At 33.6% G+C, this 15,692-nt stretch overlaps 2 protein-coding genes across 3 annotated transcripts; both read right to left on the bottom strand.

Annotated features, from left to right (window-relative positions):
• Positions 1–2,774: 2,774 nt before the first annotated feature.
• On the bottom strand, positions 2,775–8,379 carry LOC105637265 (uncharacterized). 2 transcript variants are annotated; one of them, XM_012220689.4, is made up of 9 exons: positions 8,221–8,379; positions 6,331–7,991; positions 5,921–6,147; positions 5,491–5,823; positions 4,126–4,372; positions 3,924–4,052; positions 3,639–3,854; positions 3,442–3,565; positions 2,775–3,359 (listed from the first exon to the last, which is right to left on the bottom strand). In XM_012220689.4, the coding sequence occupies exons 2-9, from the start codon at positions 7,870–7,872 to the stop codon at positions 3,130–3,132; spliced, it is 3,048 nt and encodes a 1,015-aa protein (XP_012076079.1). In that variant the 5' UTR covers positions 7,873–7,991; positions 8,221–8,379; the 3' UTR covers positions 2,775–3,129. The 2 variants fall into 2 exon arrangements, with proteins under 2 accessions (XP_012076079.1, XP_089583034.1); XM_089726908.1 differs by lacking the exon at positions 3,639–3,854.
• Positions 8,380–9,370: 991 nt separating this feature from the next.
• LOC105637266 (protein MANNAN SYNTHESIS-RELATED 2) lies at positions 9,371–14,444 on the bottom strand. Its single transcript, XM_012220690.4, has 6 exons — positions 14,111–14,444; positions 13,322–13,469; positions 12,981–13,051; positions 12,639–12,724; positions 11,014–11,593; positions 9,371–9,838 (listed from the first exon to the last, which is right to left on the bottom strand). Exons 1-6 carry the CDS (start codon positions 14,210–14,212, stop codon positions 9,560–9,562), a joined length of 1,266 nt encoding a protein of 421 aa, XP_012076080.1. The 5' UTR covers positions 14,213–14,444; the 3' UTR covers positions 9,371–9,559.
• Between the last annotated feature and the right edge of the window lie 1,248 nt (positions 14,445–15,692).

Genomic DNA, 15,692 nt, shown 5'->3' with positions numbered 1-15,692 from the left:
TATCGTTACCTTGTAATCCTAAGGCGGAGAAGGCTGAAATAATCATTTGTTGCACCATTTCTGGAGTAAGAATCACAGGTTCAGCAGCTGAAGAGGGAGTTGTAGAAACTGTTGGAGCAGCAAAATGAGTGAGATTATTTGGTGCAATTGGGGCAGCATTCGATTTTCGATTTTGAGGCCGTGTCGGACACTCCTTTATGACATGTCCTGACTGTTTGCAATAATTACAGAACTTCTTTCCACAATTGACAGCAATGTGGCCATAATTTTTGCAGTTATAACATTGAATTCTACTCATGTCCCGACCCTTTCCTCTTCCTTGGGCAGCAAAAGCAACCTTGACAGTATTTTCTTGTTGGAGAGAGTCCTGAATGAGAAAACGTTGTTCTTCGCGAAGTAATTCGCCAAAACAAATATCTAAAGAAGGTGAAGGAACACGACTCATTAAATTTGAGCGAAGCGTCTCAAATTCAGACCTCAACTTCATTAAGAATTGATCTCTTTTGCTTTGCTCATGAATTTCTTGAAGTACAGAGAGAGATTCTGCAGGCACTTTAGCATAAATAGTGTCAGTAAACTCAGCCCATAAATTCTGAAAACCAGAATAATATTCCTGAATGGAGAGATTTCCTTGAGAATAATTAGCAATATCGCTCTCCAATTGAAAACGTCTTGCAGCATTGTCTTGATTATAGACCTTTTTCAAGTAATCCCACATGGCTTTTGCAGTTTTAGAAGATCTTAGATTAGAAGCAATAAGAGGGTCAACTGACCCCAGAATCCATGTCATTACTCTTGCATCTCTAACTTTCCAATGAAGCAACTCCTTAGCATCTTTAGGAGCTGGATCACTTCCATCTATATGGCCCAACAGTTCTTTTCCTGTAACAAAGAGCTGGAACTGAAATTCCCATGAAGAATAATTTTTTCCGGTGAAGCGAACATGAAAACTCTCAACTGTGTTTGATGTGGCCATCTCAAATAGCACAAGGAGACCAGAAATGCAAAATTAGGAATAACACAACCAGGAGCAGGTCTACTAGAAGAAGCAACAGACCCACCAAGATGAAAATCCTACAGCCAGAAAGTTGCAGAAAAATGTCTACCAGAATCTCTTCCAAATGAAGAGAACCTCCAAATAGAAATTCAGAATTTCTATGATCGAGAGTTCATCAAAGATATGAACTAAACAAAGAAAGCAGAAACAGAAACTGCAGAATTAAAGACAGCAGAATCTGCACTTTGTTCTTCAAAAAACAAAGTTGAAACTCATAAAAGAACAGCTCTAAAATTGCCTAATTAGGCTCTGATACCATGACAAAACTTGCTGTATTTCAATGGAATTTTGATAGAAATTTGCCTGTCTATTCCCACAAGCTGATTGGGTTTAAATAGACTGAAGTATCCACAAATTTGGGAATAAATTCCTAAATTACAGCCCTAACTGATGCCCATTGTCTCCTAATTATGGCTGGCAATTACAGCCTTAATTGGCTCCCTAATTGATGCCTAATATGTCTCCTACTTGATGCCCATTGTCTCCTAATTATGGTTGACATTTACAGCCTTAATTAGTTCCCTAATTGATGGTTATTTACAGCTATCTTACAATAGTATAGTCAATTAATTACAATAGTATACTAACATTATACTAACATTATTAACCCAAATAAAGAGAATACAAACAAACTGGGATAGAATCCCAAACTTGAAGACTAGCATGATTACATGAATCTCTACCTAATTGATGAGCTTCAAGATTAATTTGTATCCAAATCCATTGAAAAGAGATATTAACACAAGAACTTAAAACAATTTTACAATCATTAATCACCAAACCATAGGGAGAGAAATCTTGAATTGAAGATGATATAAAAGAAACCACCTGCTGTGAATCAGAATAGATACAACCTGGTTCTATTGGTATTGGTATTGGTATTTCTTGATCATGCATTTCCTGTTCATGCATTTCCTGTACTGATTTCCGTAGAACAGGTATTGGTATTGTTAGTCAAATGAAAACCACATAGCCTCCAAACTTCCATAGCCTTATTACACTGGATTAAAGTGTGGTTAAATCCTCTATATCGGCACAAAATGAGCAAAGCATGTCCACATTAATAGCTTTCTTAAATAATCTTGCTCTTGTAATTCAAAACCTCATTGATTATGAAGTAATTTGATTGAATCAATCAATGCAGCCGAATTTAAGAACCATGAAAATAATAAATAGTTCAGATTCTCTTTTAAAAACTATAGACAAAATAAATAAAATTCAAGTTTATTTACAGTCTATTTCATTTCTTCTTCCTTTATGAAAGTCATGGATGGATTGTGGATAGCATAGAAGGGGAGCAGATATATGCAAATTATACTTGTAAAGTTTAAACAACTATTGGAACCCGAACTTGTTTATATATATATATATATATATATATATATTTTGTAGTAATAGATAGTATTTATGACTACTCACAGCCAAACTCATATAGTATAGTGGGTAATTGATAGCAAATATCTAAGGACTTGTACATAATTTTACCATTTTTACCTATATCGGATCCTTTTATAACTACCTAAATTCATATTAAACAGGTCAATATATCCAAAAACACCCACTTTGCTTCCATCCGGTGTTATTAATCACGCCCATTTTACCGCTCATTAGTTTAATTGGTTGGTCAATAGTTAAACTAATGGGTCATACAATATTAATATATATACTAATTAAATAATTATTATAATCTAAAATAATTTTAATATAATTAAAAATATTAAAGAATAAGGTCAAATCAATCGAGTATTGTGGATCAATTGGCTCAATTACAAATTAACCAATTCAATCTAATTATCTTCTTTAAATGATTCAAAAGAAAAATTGGCTCAATTTTAAATTCGGTGCACCGGTTCTCCAAGTTGATCCGCCCAAGCAAGCGGAGTGGGATTTCATAACTATGCTTCCATCTCTAGGCAGGGGTGTGGGGGAGGCTACATCAAATAATCTAGCTCCTTTAAATTTTGATCATCAAAATAAAAAGACAATTCATAACAAAGGTGGAAATGCACCCCCAACCCTTTAATTGTAGATAAGTCAGTCTTCCTCCAGTCTCTCCTAATAACTTTTGCAGTCTAATTGATTGGTTGAGGCTGCATGGCTAACTGAACAAGCTGAGTCTGTTCGTTTTTGTGGTTTGAATAAAAGCCAGTGGCAGTAGAAGCGGATGAAGCTCTGCCAACGTATTTGATATCATCATAAGATCCTCTTCCCATGGCTTTCATGGTCGTGTAAAGACACGGCGCAATGTAACTGTAAGCTCCCATGTTCATTGGCTCTTCCTGGCACCATACTATCTCCGCATCTGAAAGACATTGACATGGATATGGGATACAACAAATTTTAAAACAAAGTTTTATGACCTCTATTTGCATATTTACACATACTTGGATAACGATTCAGTTCTCGTTGGATGAGGTCATATGGGAAGGGAAAGAGTTGTTCCACCCTGCAGATCGCAATATCTTTGGCATCAATCCTGTTTCGCTCTTCGTCTAAGTCATAATAAACCTGCAAATCATACAACACAACTTAGTGTTCTCGTTAAGCATCAGTGGAAACATAACACTCCTGATAATAAGACCTTTCCAGAGCAAAGAACCAGTCGCTTAATGCCCTTTTCAAGATCAGAGTGATCGTTTTTGTCCTTTATAAGTCGCTTGAATCTGGTTCCTTGCTTGTCAAATCCTGGGTGACCTTCAACATCATCGAATTCAGATAGATTTGATTTGCAGGACTTATGGCGAAGCAGATTCTTCGGTGACATAACTACTAGAGGCTTACGGAACTCCCTGTGTACCTGTTTTTGAGATTACCTAGTATTTAAATTTGGCATTTTTCAATGAAAAACACAAATTCAAATCCTCACCTGACGCCTCAATACATGAAAGTAATTAGCAGGAGTTGTAACATTCACAACCTGCCAATTGCATTCCTGGATTTGCTTTCTCACTAATGAATCCATCTCAGGCACCACATAGGGGTTGCTATCATTCATCTGCCATTACATAACCAAAGAATTACATTATATTCTCAAATCCAATGCCAACCATAAGGTTAGTGTTAGGTACCTGAAGGAAACGCTCCAATCGTGCACTCGAATGTTCAGGGCCTTGGCCATCATAACCATGAGGAAGCAGCACGACAAGCCCACTTTGACGTAGCCACTTTGATTCTCCACCACTCAAAAACTGATCAAACATCACTTGAGCCCCATTAGAAAAGTCACCAAATTGAGCTTCCCACATAACCAAAGCATTTGGATTTTCCATTGAATAACCCAATTCAAATCCAAGTACACCGAACTCTGAAAGGGAGCTGCATTCAACAACATGCATTGCTCACATTTAGAAACCATCATAAAACATGAATACCAATTAGATAGAAACTTCAAAAGTAAAAGAAACGTTGCTGTTTACAAATGAGAGAAAGTTGTTGCTACTGCAAAATACTTAAAGCATTTAAGAAATGCCAATTCTGCTATATTTAGAAGTTAATAGGTTCTATCAAACAACAAATGTTTCTTGAAGATCCTGAGGCTGCAGTTTTGTTATTTGCTATCTTAAGATATTCTGTCACATACGAGAATACTTTAATCAGAAAAGTAAAAAATAAAAAATAAAAATAGAATTTTCAGGTTAAAACTTGAGGAACCTCGAACTTTCAAATTGTCATTAAGAATATATTTATACTATAACACCATAATTGCAGTTGAAAAAAAAAGGATGATCTTGTTAACCTTATTGGACATTTTGATTTGTTAGAGATCACAGCAGGGCAAACAGCAAATGCAGTATATTTTTTTGGCAAGTGCAACTCAGATTGGCAGTAGACTAGGAAGTAGGAAGTCACATTTTTCTTGAAAATAAGAAATTTACATTTTTAAATTTATATACACACAGCAATCTGTCCATTAGGTTATGACTTAGCTGGATTGAGTGTTCAGTATCTGAAATTCTAACAGCCAAACTCCAATATATGTTACAGTGGTAGATTTAGAACCTAAACTCTGTCAGATTGTGTTGAATTTACAAAGGAGAAAACCAAAATTATATGATTAATTTTCTACACATACACTGCTACCTCTTGAAAATAGGCTAAACAATACAACTAAGTAATTTGATATTTGATAATAGAGCTGAGAGAAAAGGATTAAGAGGCAGTGTTTGTAGAAATGCTTACTTCACTTCTATTGCAATTCGTTTAACTAATATAAATAGACATACAAGTACTTTTACAAGTGTACTTTTAACATCATGCACATTACTTTAAGCCATACCTAACCTTAATCATTCACCAAATGAGAGAACATTTAAACAAGAGTAGGCTGACATACAAATATTCACCATACAGAATAATAATAAAACAGAAGCAAGTGCAAGGGCCATAAACAAATGCAAAGTGCCTGATAGAAGAAGTTAATTACCAAACATTACCTGTTGCTTACAGTAAACATTTCCTCATCCTGGTCTACCATTACATGGTCAAGAGGGCAATACTTCTTCCCTGACTCCTGATCATGAACCATAGCATGTCGATGACTGAACGTACCCCTTTCAACGTCCTGCCCACTCAGTCTTACATGGTTACCCTCAAGTAGCAATGTTCCAAAAGCTAGTGCTTCAGCAAGTGCCCAATCAATGCCCTCTCCTGTCTCAATCATTTGAGCCCTATCACTATATATCTTTTTCACTTGCTTGTGAGGCTTTAGATCATCTGGAAGGAATGTTATTGCTTTACCAACTTCCTTCAAAATATCTGGTTTTACCCTGTGTAACATCAGGATATTGCATACCATATTAATCAAAAACTCAATTAGTCAAAACGCAAGAACAGAAAAAAATACTTGGTAAAATTGTACCATACCCAGTGTTTCGGATGCGTGAAAGCTGTTCAGGAGACTTGAAACCAGCCCAATGAGATGAAAGCCAGTCACTTCTTTTAGAAACATAATCTTTGCTGTTTGAGTATTCTTCATTAAGTATTGCATTAACCTTTTTGTGTATCCTATCAATGTCTTCTTGTGTGATCTTCCCTGATTCTAAAAGTTTATTTTGATATATTTCAAGGCAAGATGGATGATTCTGAATAACCTGTTGCCAAACACTCCAATTTAAAAAATACAACACTAAAATTCTATTGTAATGAGTATTTGGGGGATGGGGACTCGGACCTGACTAAGTCGAAAGATCTCTACTACTAGGTTAAGACTGTAAGTGCATATTCATCAAATGATCAAATCTAAGAAAAATAACCACTATTAGAAAATAGCTAACCTTATACATTTTTGGCTGCGTGAACAAAGGCTCATCAACCTCATTATGCCCAAATCTACGATAGCAAATTATATCAACCACAACGTCAGAATGGAAACTCTGGCGCCATTCTGCTGCAAGCTCACACACATGAGCTACTGCCTCCATATCATCTCCATTTACATGAAAAATAGGGGCATTCAATGCCTTAGCAGCATCAGTGCAATATTGTGAAGATCTCCCTGACCTTGGATCCGTAGTGAAAGCTACTTGGTTATTCACTACAATGTGTATAGTTCCACCGGTGGTATAATTAGGAAGTGCGCTAAGATGCAAGGTTTCATAAACTACACCTTGCCCAGCAAAGCTACCATCTCCATGGATCAAAACAGCCATATTTTTAGTCCGGTCGAGATCATTTGTGTAATATTGCTTTGCTCTAGTTTTTCCAAGAACAAGTGGATCAACAGCTTCCAAATGACTGGGATTTGCAACAAGTGACAAATGAATTCTCTTCCCAGCTCTAGTAGGTCTATCATAAGAAGTTCCCAAGTGATATTTAACATCACCAGTACCACTGTAAACTCCAATCTCATCGCCTACCTTTGCATTCTTGTCAAATTCACTAAATATCTGTGCAAGTGGTTTACGAAAAACATTACCTAGTACATTCAATCTTCCTCTGTGAGGCATTCCAACAACTATGTTCTCTACACCAAGATCAGATGCTCTATCAAACATCTCCTTCATTCCAGGTATCAGAGTCTCCCCACCTTCTAGCCCAAACCTCTTTGCTGCTTTCATTTTAGTAGCCAAAAAGTTCTCAAATTGTGTACTCCATGTTAGCCTATCAAGCAATAACTCAAGTCTATCTTGATTGTATGTCATTGGTACTGGTGTCTCAATCTTGTGTCTTAACCAATTACATTTAGCACTATCATCTATATGCATATACTCATATCCAACATGTCCACAATATGCTTGTTCAAGTCTTGTTAATATAGATCGTAGAGTCATTACTGGGCGATTATCTGATAAGAACCCAGACATTTTCCATACCCCTAAAAAGAATTCTCTATCAAGATCAGCTTCTGTAAAGCCATGAAAAGATGGGTCTAATTCATCAGGAATTTCTCTTTCTTCTAAGTCCAATGGGTCTAATTTTGCTTTCATATGACCATTAACTTGATAAGCTCTAACCAGCAACAACAAACTCATACTCTCTTGGATTGTCTGTCCTGAAACACCTGCAGATGGTACTTTCTGATTCTGACCGACAAAATTCCTGAAGAAATTGTCCCAAGACTCATCTACATTATTGGGATCCACTTCCCAGGCTTTTTGCAACTCTTCCAAGTAAACACTACTTGTTGCATCTAAGAAGTTATCAGATAATCCAGCAAGGTGCTGAGAGTTAGGGGCAGCAGCTCGGAAGATTGTACTATGAAAACTCCGATTCCGCCAAGGAAGGCATTGTATTCTTGATGCATATGATGCAGTCTGAGAAAGAGTTTTCCTGATGGCAATTCTTGCTGCTCTATAACCAGCTCTAAACCACGCCATAGCATATAAATTCTCAAAGCCTTACTTAATCATAAGCATTTATTTCTTTGTCAGATCAATCAAATCCAGCATGATAAAATCAGAGAAACAAATATAAGATAATCCCAAGCTCCTAAGACCTGAAATCAGGAAATTAAATTATATATAATATGATCAAACTGGAAAGGAAAACTAAACTTAATATGCAAATCAATAGCAAAAACCAGATGAAATAAAAGAAGAAAAATAACAATTTTGTCTTAAATGGCAATTACTGGTGCAATTAGTGACAGAATTCAACAGAAACCATATGGTTTTTATTCAAGAAAATAATACATTTGCATAGAATTAACCCAAGATTTTTCTTACTTGTTCTTCATTTAGAAAGAACAGATTTAGCAGAAGAAACATATACACATAACCATTTCGATAAAGTGAAGAAGAGAAATTAATTTGCGTTGGTTGAGAAATGGAACAAGTGTTCGCGTGCAAGTAGTAACAAACTGGAGAGAGAGCTCCCTTGAATGCTAAAAATTCGAAATGTGGAAAATGTTTTAAAGTGCCACGTCTAACAACGGATTTTTCAAAAGAGAAGGTAATTTTTGGTTAAAGATGATTCAGAAATTGTTAGTTGCATACTTTTTCTCCCCGAACTTGATGGAGCAATTATTATGCCATTTTGCTATGTTATAAAATAGGGAAAAAATTTTAGCAACTTTGCACATTCTAAGTATCTATGCATGCATGAAATATTAATTTAATACGTGGTTAGTCGGTACAAGTTGTAGAATAATAATATTATACATTTCACCCGTTTAATAATTTTACAAGTTAAATATTTAATAGGTCAAGTTAAATATTCCAAATAACATTTGCTATCCTTTGCTATTTTCCAACTTACGGATTTTCAATCTTATCTAAACAGCTCCATTTTTTTTTATTTTCTGTTAGCCCCTTTTTTGTTCTCCCCCCTTCCCCTTTTAAGTATTACCACAAGTATTTTTATACCTTTTTTTTTTTATTTATACTACACGTGTCTTCAGCCCATGGATTAAGTCTAATTCTCATGTCGAAATTTATGACTGCCTCTCCATGTAAGTGTTCTTTTCCTTGTCTTTAATTTCTTTTTCGTCCGAAATATCTTTTTGAGACAATCAATGTTTACAAGTGAACTCATTTCATTTCTAGGCTTACAGTAACTTTTGTGAGTGGCAGAAAAAAATGAAAATTGAAAATTAAAAATTTCATATATCATCATAATACAAGCTCTCAAGATTATCCATGTGCAACTCACGTGCATAAAAATTGCTATACATATAAGACCAAGAGAAACATGGGATTTGAGCAAAGAATATTAATATGTAGAAGAATTCAAATGTCAACAAATAATCCATTAAAATAAAGCCACATTACAAAATACAACTAATTTTCCAATAAACAAATTTACTTTGGTTTTACAAAACATTGAACACATTCTATTAATAATGTTTATATATATAGAGCTGACCAGAAAGCAATCTGTACCGTAGAAATGTCTTAAAAAATTAAATGGATACTCAGTGTTTTTGAGGTAATTTTAATCCCCAGTAGAAGATTGTATTAAGCAACTGACCTTTCTATCTGATTTGCTGCTAAAGCTTGAATTCAAACCAGCAGTTTCTGCTGTTTTTTCCATTTTCGATTCTTTTTCCTTTTTGCACACACATTATTAGCAAAAACATGAATAGGCCAAGTGGTTCTTCTTTGAGATATATGGGGAGAAATGATTGGTGACCGACGCAGAGGTTCCCGGAATGTTGGCTGGAACAAGAATTTGTGTCTTACCAGAAGCTATTCTCTTACCAGCTACATTGGCATAGAATAGGCCAGATATGGCTGGTACGAACACATCACTCTGAGAACATAAGTAGAAGTCTATAACTTTTTCAAACTCCGAATCTTCGGATTCCAGGAACTTGGTCTTTTTATCTTCAGGCATGATGCTTTCCTGCAATAGTTTCCAGAGATATAAGTTCATGATAATAGTCATTTCTCTTGCTATTGAAATCGAAGAACTCTAGAGTGGAATGAAATGCAACAATGCCATGCATTTTGACTTCTTCCAATTAAACAAACAGAAATCAAAGGCCACATTTTGCCAATTTTAAATTTATGCAAACAAAAAGTATAAAGATATAGCATTTGACCCGGAATTGAATGATATTCCTCAAATAAGGTAGAAGGGTAATGTGATTTCTTTACTTGGTATAACAAGTCGGATTACATTTTCGAAATACAGTGTTAACCAAATCTTTAATGGTTATGTATGTAGCATCTATCGACAGAGAAGGAATAACAATCAAAAGACTGGTTATCCTCATGCATATTTTTCTTTTTCTGAGAAAGGAATGTACAAGATTTTTGCTCAGAGCATAAGAATGTTATCAATTGGATGAGACAAGAATAATACTACTAGGCTAGGCACCTCCTAAATCCAAAAATGGTTCTCCAATAAAGAGCATGCCAACTGAGCCATGGAGCGACCAACTTTGTTGGTTTGCCTATTCACATGACTAAAGAGAGACTGAAGCAAAAGAAATGGTCATTTGTCTAATGTCCTTGAAAAACTGACCCAAATAAGGATGACACAGAAACATTGTGCAACGCTTGGATAACCCCAGAAGGACGACTGGACGAGCATCCTTATCAGCCATTATTATGGGGGGAAAATCTACTAATTAACCTTGAAGAAATGATGTTTTAATAAGTATATTTGTTCTGAAATATTTTTAATAAATGAGACTTCAAAATGTGGCAAATAAAGTTAAAAGTTAAATAAAAGCTAAAGAATAAAAATATTAAGAATGAATTCTAGAATAAATATAAAGAATATAAATGCCATAAAAATTAATAAATATCTCTCACAATTCGTGTCCTTTCTATATTTTGATAACTATATTATATAATTTAATTTGCATTGTTATTTCAAATGTTGTTGCTGTTGTTGTTATTGTAATTATCAAATCTAGGATATAACAAATGTAGGAATTTTACATTCCCAAACAAAATATCCCAAAGCAATGTGTTCCCCAAAATGTTATATGTTCCTAAGAATCTGAAATCCCTTTACTAAATGCCAATTGAACAGTAAAATTAACTGCAATGGAAACAAAAATGTCTCACCTTTGTATAAGTTTTTGGAAATATGTCCTTAAGAACATCAAGGCTTTCATCCCATCTGGACTGAGTTAAGTAGATTGTGGTGTCCTTATCAAATCCAATCTTTCTTAAAAACAAGGCAATTTCCTGAGCACTATAACAATTTTTGGCTGCACCAGCATCACTACCGTGGCAACTCTTTTTTTCCAATATATCAACTCTCAAGTCCACGGCAATAAACCGTCCATCGGACTTGCGGCTCAAAGTTCTCAACCGCTCAATCATAGAGTCAACCACTTCATTAACTTCTGGCTGCAACTCCAGAGTTCCAAACATTGCCAAACATGCAACTGAATCACTGTTACTCTTTTGTGTGGTCTTTCTCATGTTTACTGAGGGAAAGTAAGTAGCCAATCTTATGTTTCCCTTTGTTCTAAAGATAGGGTCAATTGATTCTGCAATGTGATCTTCTGAAACACGATTAGGGATCTTGACAACAGCAAAATCTCGAATTGATACATCATCAGGTAGATCCTTTGCCACTTTAACTACTCCATCCAGGCTTGTCACAAATTTATCCACATCATATATTTCTTCAAACTTCCTGGAATTCTGAAATTAGTTAGTATTCAGCAAAATAAGTTTTTATGAGAACCAATTTAATACTTCAACCATCATAGTTGAAATTGTGCTGAAATAATAGTCTTTGCGCCTGTATATTTTATGCAATTGATTTAGAAATATTATTTTTATATGTTTAGAATATATAAGAATCCATTTGAATTCCACACAATTATATAGAATATTGATTGCTTGAGCAAAATGGTACCAAAATCTACTAAATTTTTCAAATGATTAAAAGTTTTAGATTTTGATAGTTTCTTTTAGTTTATTTATTTGTATATTCTGTACATTTGTATTTCTCAAATTTGATAAATTTAAAGATGATTTTCATAACTAGTAAGGCTGCACATACCAGTAAAACTAGGATTTTAAAACGAAGTTTACATTTAGTACATAATACCAAACATGAAAAGTCATTTCAAATGAATTATTTTAGGGAATTCATTTGTAAGTCAAATGATTTTAATATTTATTTTGCTCCAAACACACTTTTAGGTTGTGTTATCTCTAGTTCAGGTTACTAAACCATGGAGCCTCGTAGACTTAAGCATAAAACAAAAATGAATATGCGCCGGAAGGAAGAATTATAAGCTGCAAGGCAAGCTTAAAAACAAAATAAAATAAAATAAAATAAAAAATGGAAGATCTTTGGCATCAAAGTGTCAAGAAGCAACTCAAAAAAATAAATAAATAAATAAATTCTGAAGTGACCAATCCAAAACTTGTGCTAGCAGAGAGAGGAAAAAGCGTATGGGTCAAGATTACTGCTCAAAACTTTCAAAAAAGAAACGAAAGAAATAACAACAACAAGATCTGAATAGAAACAGACAGCAAAAAATAGTACACATATATGGGTTCTGAAAGTGATTCAATTTGTTAGAAAGTCCTGATTTTTCCAGGAATTTACCAGCAAAAGCTCATCATGAACAAATATAATAATAGTAAACATAGTGTTGACCAGCACAAATAGATCAAATAAACAAAATATTTCCTCGCTGCCATGATGCAGTCAGATGAACACTAACCTTTCATCACCTGGCTTGGTTCCTCTAATGTCAGGTAGTACAAGAGTTGCTCCTACATATCTTGCTACCACCACTGCATCAGCAATCTGGAGAATGAATAAGGAATTAAATGAAGAGAACTAAATATCAGCAATAAGAAATAATTTGACAGCATATGGAAAAGAATATCCACAGAAATTTGACTAATTCATAAGAATCTCAAGGCTGTGATGGACAGAACATGTATAAACAGAAAAAATCAAGTTAACATTAAAAAATGAGTAACCAATAAAAAATTTTAGCTGTTCATGTACAGAAATAGCAATTAACTAGCACATGCACAACCAACTAAATTTATGATACCTGTGAGATGTGATATTCTGGTCCATTAGTTAATGAGAAAGTGATGAACCCTTTTGACCGCTCTGCCTGATCTGTTAGCAAAGTAAATACCAATCCATAAGAAGTGAAAGAGAAACATTATACAAATGAACACATATGTGTGTATCTGTGTGTGTGCGTGCAATCTATATACTACTATTAGACTAGTAGCCTAGATGTCGAGAGCCAAGCTCATACCTCACACTAAATGAGGTCAGAGTTCTTAGAGTTCAAATCAAATCAAATAGGCCTCTCTCATTTGAAAATTTCCAATATAGTAAATGAAATTATGTAACAATTTATCAAGCACCCAGTTTACCGACCGAATTTTGATTCTGTCCAACAGGGTTTTAGCTCTTGAGCATTCTCCATCCAAGGTCCATTACTCGTCTTTGAAAATGCGACAAGGCCATGCTCTGTAACCTTCCCACTATCAAATTCAGCATCTGTAGCTCCTCCCGGAAATTTTTCCTTTACAATACAAACAACAATAAAACGATAAATTTCATACAAGTAAACAAGAGAATTCTATTAAAATCCATGAGCTATAAATGCATTTCAATTTCTTTGTTTAATTACTTTTGTTCATCTACTTTCTCTTTGCCAGAGCACCTGTATTGCCGAAATCTTAGAACTAGACGTTAATCCCAATTTATAAAAATAGAAAAGGAAGAAAAAAAAAAAAAAATATATATATATATATATAGCAGTAATTAAAACAAAAACAAAATATTGTACTAATTTACAATCATTACTGATTTGATTGGATGGAAATTTTATAAAACAGTGACTAGACCTTAAAATATCTTGCATAGTTAATTAAAAGAAACAAAAAGAAATGAAATGAAATGAAATAGAGAGAAATGGGATTTTAAGAAAGAAAGAGAAATTGAAGTATGAGTAGCAAAAGGCAAAGAGAAATTGAAGTATGAGTAGCAAAAGGCTTTATAGTTGGACAAGGACTTATAGATCTTACATTCCCAAAGTATAGATTCAAAAGGATTAGAACAAACAGTAGAAATCAAAAGGATTTAAAGATCCAAGGAATGTAAACTAAAAAAGAACAAATTCAATTCAGAAACAGAGTAAACAGAGAAAGAATCAAAACTTACTTCAACAGAATCAAAATGGTCTCTCTTGATCATGTTTCCAAGCATCACAAACATTGTGAGAGTGAGTATACCAGCAACAACTTGCCTCAAATCAACCCCCATTTGCAGAGAAAGCTGTTTTCCTCTATAAGGAATGAGCAAATCTTGTTTAAAGAATGAGGAGAAAAGGAGGGTTTGGAAGCAAGAAATCAATTATCAAATGTTGTTTCTGGTTAAAGATTTTTAAAGCATTGTGTTTAGATAGAAGAAGACAAGTAGCTTAAATGGAAAGTTAAACAGCAGAGGACATAGGGGGGAGAGACTGACAAAGCAGATAATGGGTAGGTTTCCAAATATCACTGTCCACAGTATGAGTCTTTCTTTTTGCACCACCGACACTTTCGTTTCGTCTGGAAAATGATAAGCTGCCTTAATAGTAATACTCTCTCTCTCTCTCTATCATTTTTTCTTCAATGAAGGACTTAATTTGATAGAGTAAAAGAATATAGGTAATTTTTTTTTTCCCTAAAAAAATATTAAAACAAAATAATGTTCCCTCGTTTGAGTTAAATTCTGCGTTTAAAGCTTTTCTCATTGTTAAGAAAATAATTGAATTATCTAAATTTAAAGAAAAAAGTGATTGACTAAATTATTTTTTTAATTAATTAGAATAAATAATTAATCTACTTTGATTTTCTAAAAGTTTTATTTAAATGAAAAAAATTAAAACCGCAAAATTTAACGGATGGAATAGTAAAGAATAAAATCACATCAATGATTGAATTATATGATGAATAAATAAATAAATATATATTTAATTGGATTTTTTCAAACATTAAATCAATTCGGTTTTAATCCAGTGATTTTTAATTGAATAACTCGAACTTAAAAAAAATTAAATTAAAATTATATATAGAATTAAATAGACTGAATTAATTCGGTTTGATTTTTTTATTAATATTTGATTTTAAAATTCATAGATTCAAATTGAGCTAAATTTTTTTTAACTTTTTTTTTCCTATAAAAACTCAACTTGACAGTTAAAAACCCGTAAATTATACTTAAGGATGGAAGCATGACGTATATTTTAAAATATTCATTTCGTTCTATCTATTTAATAAGGATACATATAGTTATTAATATATTTGATATAGATACGGTTTAATGAAATTATTACCCATAACATAAAAGGGTAGGGCTCGGGTACCCACTTGCTTTCATCCCTATTTGTATCCTATCTATTTCTTTATTTTGTTTATATTTACCTGGTAATAAAATCATTGTTCCCCCAGTAAATAGTGACAAAATCAATATTGAATTTCCACAAATTGAAGTTATTATTTAAAATTCTTTCCCAAATTTATACGCAAAGATTCTCACCCACTTCACAGGCAGTTAATTTAGTTATGGGTGACTTCTAATGGATATTTAAAAATTTGTAATTTGGATAGACCATGAAAAATTGTTATTGCATTTGCGAATACATTTATTGGGATGAAATAGGGAGAGAAAATGACCAACATAGCATATTTTCTTTGAAAAAGAAATTTAAAAATATAATAGTGGTGATTAACATAACATAATGTGTATATATTTACCTACT

Source organism: Jatropha curcas, chromosome 10, assembly GCF_041381405.1.
Source record: "Jatropha curcas cultivar XTBG-Jc1 chromosome 10, XTBG_Jcur_1.0, whole genome shotgun sequence".
NCBI classification, from domain to species: Eukaryota; Viridiplantae; Streptophyta; class Magnoliopsida; order Malpighiales; family Euphorbiaceae; genus Jatropha; species Jatropha curcas.
Note: the sequence above shows the minus strand (reverse complement) of the source record. Positions and strands in the feature narration are given on the sequence as shown.